The sequence below is a fragment of the Sorex fumeus genome, unplaced genomic scaffold (genome assembly GCF_029834395.1).
Source record: "Sorex fumeus unplaced genomic scaffold, SorFum_2.1 ptg000109l, whole genome shotgun sequence".
Classification (NCBI taxonomy): domain Eukaryota; kingdom Metazoa; phylum Chordata; class Mammalia; order Eulipotyphla; family Soricidae; genus Sorex; species Sorex fumeus.
In genome coordinates this window covers 3,429,713-3,432,788 of record NW_026606166.1, presented here as the reverse complement: position 1 = coordinate 3,432,788, position 3,076 = coordinate 3,429,713, and the positions used below count along the sequence as shown (strand labels likewise).

The 3,076-nt window shown below is 51.0% G+C and overlaps 1 protein-coding gene and 1 non-coding gene across 2 annotated transcripts; one reads left to right on the top strand and one right to left on the bottom strand.

Annotated features, from left to right (window-relative positions):
• The first annotated feature begins 203 nt into the window (after positions 1-203).
• Positions 204-415, top strand: LOC130042775 (small nucleolar RNA U3). Its single transcript, XR_008795296.1, has one exon. It is a non-coding gene; the product is annotated as a small nucleolar RNA U3 (small nucleolar RNA).
• Positions 416-1,872: 1,457 nt separating this feature from the next.
• Positions 1,873-2,814, bottom strand: LOC130042741 (olfactory receptor 10Z1). Its single transcript, XM_056134934.1, has one exon. It carries the CDS (start codon positions 2,812-2,814, stop codon positions 1,873-1,875), a length of 942 nt encoding a protein of 313 aa, XP_055990909.1.
• Positions 2,815-3,076: the final 262 nt, after the last annotated feature.

Genomic DNA, 3,076 nt, shown 5'->3' with positions numbered 1-3,076 from the left:
ATTCTTCTGTGAAACAGAACCTATGATCTCTGCTCACCAAATTGCCCATCATGGCTGGCGGATAAGCACCCCAACCCCCCAAGGAGGGAACTCCACACCCCAGAACATACTCTAGCTCTGCACTTGTCTTCCAAACTCTGCTTTTCTCTCCATAATATATATCCACAAGTAAAAGGGAATCTGTTTAAAAAAATAATGTATCCAGGACTATACTTTCAGGGATCATTTATGTAGTTTGTTACTAGAGAAGTTTCTCTGATTGTGTAGAGCACCCAAGCCACAAGGAGGGCCAGAGCATCCTCTCCCGAGTGTGGAGCTGGTTCTAGGTGCTGCTTTTGGAACTGCCCTTTACCACTGATGATCGTTCTTCTCTTCCTTTGGAAGAGGTAGAGGAGGAGGATGCTGTCTGAGTGGTTTCTTAGAAAAAATAAAATAATACAACCTTCTACAGTGTTTGCTTTGACTTACTCCATGCACCCTCAGAGCTGTTAGTTAAACTGAGTCTAGAAAACTCAGACTCCATCCCCACATAAGCTTAAGGTGGGTTGGTACGTGCAGGTTTGAAAGCCTGCAGGTCAGAGAGGAGGTATCTCTGGTCAGGGAGGAGAATTCGGCCATGCCTTTGCCTGTGTGACACCGTATTTTTTTGGGTTGGAATAAACTTTGGGTGTGTGTTACTGAATGACTTCCCAACAGGCTCTGCTCACTTCTCAAGGCATGCCACATCCTCCCTCACTGCCAAAGGTGAGTGTTCAACCTGGTCCCAGCACTCCTTCCCCAGATGACCTCAGTATCTTCTAGAGACACTCCCATTAGACTGCCTGCTGTTCTAGCTGGTGTGAGTGGTACCAAGGAGACCAACCACTTTCTCTTCACTGTGTCAAGAATCAAAGGCCACGAGGGTCAGGGCTCAGTGCTACTTTCTCTGAACCCCATCCTGACCTGCTTCTACCTGAGGCCAGTAGCACCAGGCAGAGACCTTCATGTTGTCTGTATAAAGGGACATGGGAACCAGGGCTTGTTTTGACCATAGGTTCTCAAACTGGGGTGGCTCACTAGCCCTTTAAAGAAAAAAAAACACTCGGTGCCATAGACACCAACCAAAATATACCTCCTTTGAGGAGACAAACAGAATATGCCCCACTTGCCCCAAGGATACCAGCGGCTCTGCTGGACTGTTCCAGTACTCCTGCTGGTGGGAGTCACCCACCTTGGGAAGCACCATGCTAGTGGATGTGCAGCCAATTTCAGGGGAAGAGGCCAGGAATCAGAGGTGAGTTCAGGCTGGCATCCCCAGCAGGTGCACTCTGCCCTCCTACCTTTTCCTGAGCTCGTGGGTTCCTCACTCCTACCTGCCCAAGTGCAGGTGGAGATTCACAGAGGAGAGGCTGGGTGAGTCTTCACCCCACCCCAGGATCAAAGAAACTCCAGCAACCAAGGAAACTAAAAGACAAATGTCCCAACTAGGGTGACTGCTTCAGTTGGAAGAGAAGTGGTCACAGTAAACTGGAGATGGGATGGACAAGAGAGAAAATGTGAGGAGACCATCACCATGCTCTGAGTCAGAGCTTTGGACTGACCGCTGGACACTCACCAAGGTCGGGTCTGGATGGAATTTTCTGTGAGGCATCCCAAAATGTCCTTTGTGAACTCCCTAATGTCCCCCTCTTGTTCTTGCTAGGGCTTAGTCATGACTATGGGCATGTCTGTGGAGGTGAGACCAGATCCTGATGATGGGAGGCAGATGCCAAGGACAGAGGTGGTCCTGCCCTTAGTCTAAGAGCAACACTAGAGTCCGGGAAGGCCCACTGCTACAGAGGCTGGTACTCAGCCCACACCAGATTCTGCCGGTGCTTTGGCCCTAGGGAAACGTCAGCCTTTCCCTAGAAATCTGCCCCTGAGTGTGTTTCGCAGGGCGGTCTGAACTGCCCGGTTCCTCAGACTGTAGATGATAGGGTTCAGGAGGGGTGTTACCACTGTGTAGGTGACAGCAATGAGCTGATCCCGCTCCAGGTCATAGCTGGTTTTGGGCCTCAGGTACATAAAGGAGGCACAGCCGTAGTGAATGACGACCACAGTGAGGTGAGAGGCACATGTGGAGAATGCCTTCTTCCGGCCCTCAGCCGAGGGGATCCTCAGGATGGCTGCAAGGATGTAGATATAGGAGACAGTGATGAGGGAGAAGGAGGTCAGCAGGACCAGCAGGCTGAGGAGGAGGACCACCAGCTCACTTGAGCTGGTGTCCCCACAGGCCAGACTTAGCACAGGAGGTGAATCACAGAAGAAGTGCTGGATTTCGTGGGAGCCACAGAAAGGAAGATGGAAGATGATCAATGTCATTCCAAGTCCAAAGAGGCATCCACCCAGGAAGGAGGCACTGAGCAGCTGGGTACACAGTCCAGGGCTCATGCGGCTGGTGTAGTGTAGGGGCATGCAGATGGCCACATACCTGTCAAAGCCCATGGTAGCCAGGAGAAAGCAATCGGCGGAGGCCCACAAGGCTGAGAAGAACATCTGGGTAGCACAGCCCACAAAGGAGATGCTCTGCCCCCCAAAGACCAGGCCAGAGAGCATCCTGGGGATGATGCCTAAAGTGTAGCAGGTCTCTGAGAAAGACAGGAAGGACAGAAAGAGGTACATGGGGGTGTGCAGGTGGCTATCAAGCCTGATGGCAATGATAATGAAGACGTTGCTGGTCAGAGTGATGAGGTACAAGAAGAGGAACACTGCAAAAAGCAGTAGCTGCAGCTCCCCAAAGCTGGAAAAACCCAGGAAGACAAAACCCCTCCCAGAGGTTGCATTCGCTGATCTCATTTTGAGTGATATCTTCATCTGCCTGTTGAATTCTTCCTTATGCAGACAAAGAATTGGCTGCTTGGGAAGGCAGAACAAGGAGGCAGCTCAAAAAAAGAACTCTGGTTCAGTTGCAGGGACTTCAGAAAGGCTGGGTGACACTGTGGTCGCCATGAGCGTCAGGCTCACATATACACACAGAGTTGAGAGCTGGAGTGTGCACACGCCATGCAGGTGCATATGTTCTTTCCCAGCACACGTGTGCATCTGTTAAAATGAGGTG

Excerpts from the sequence above, each read along its gene's own strand:
- LOC130042741 (XM_056134934.1), bottom strand. The coding sequence starts at position 2,814 with ATGAGATCAGCGAATGCAACCTCTGGGAGGGGTTTTGTCTTCCTGGGT.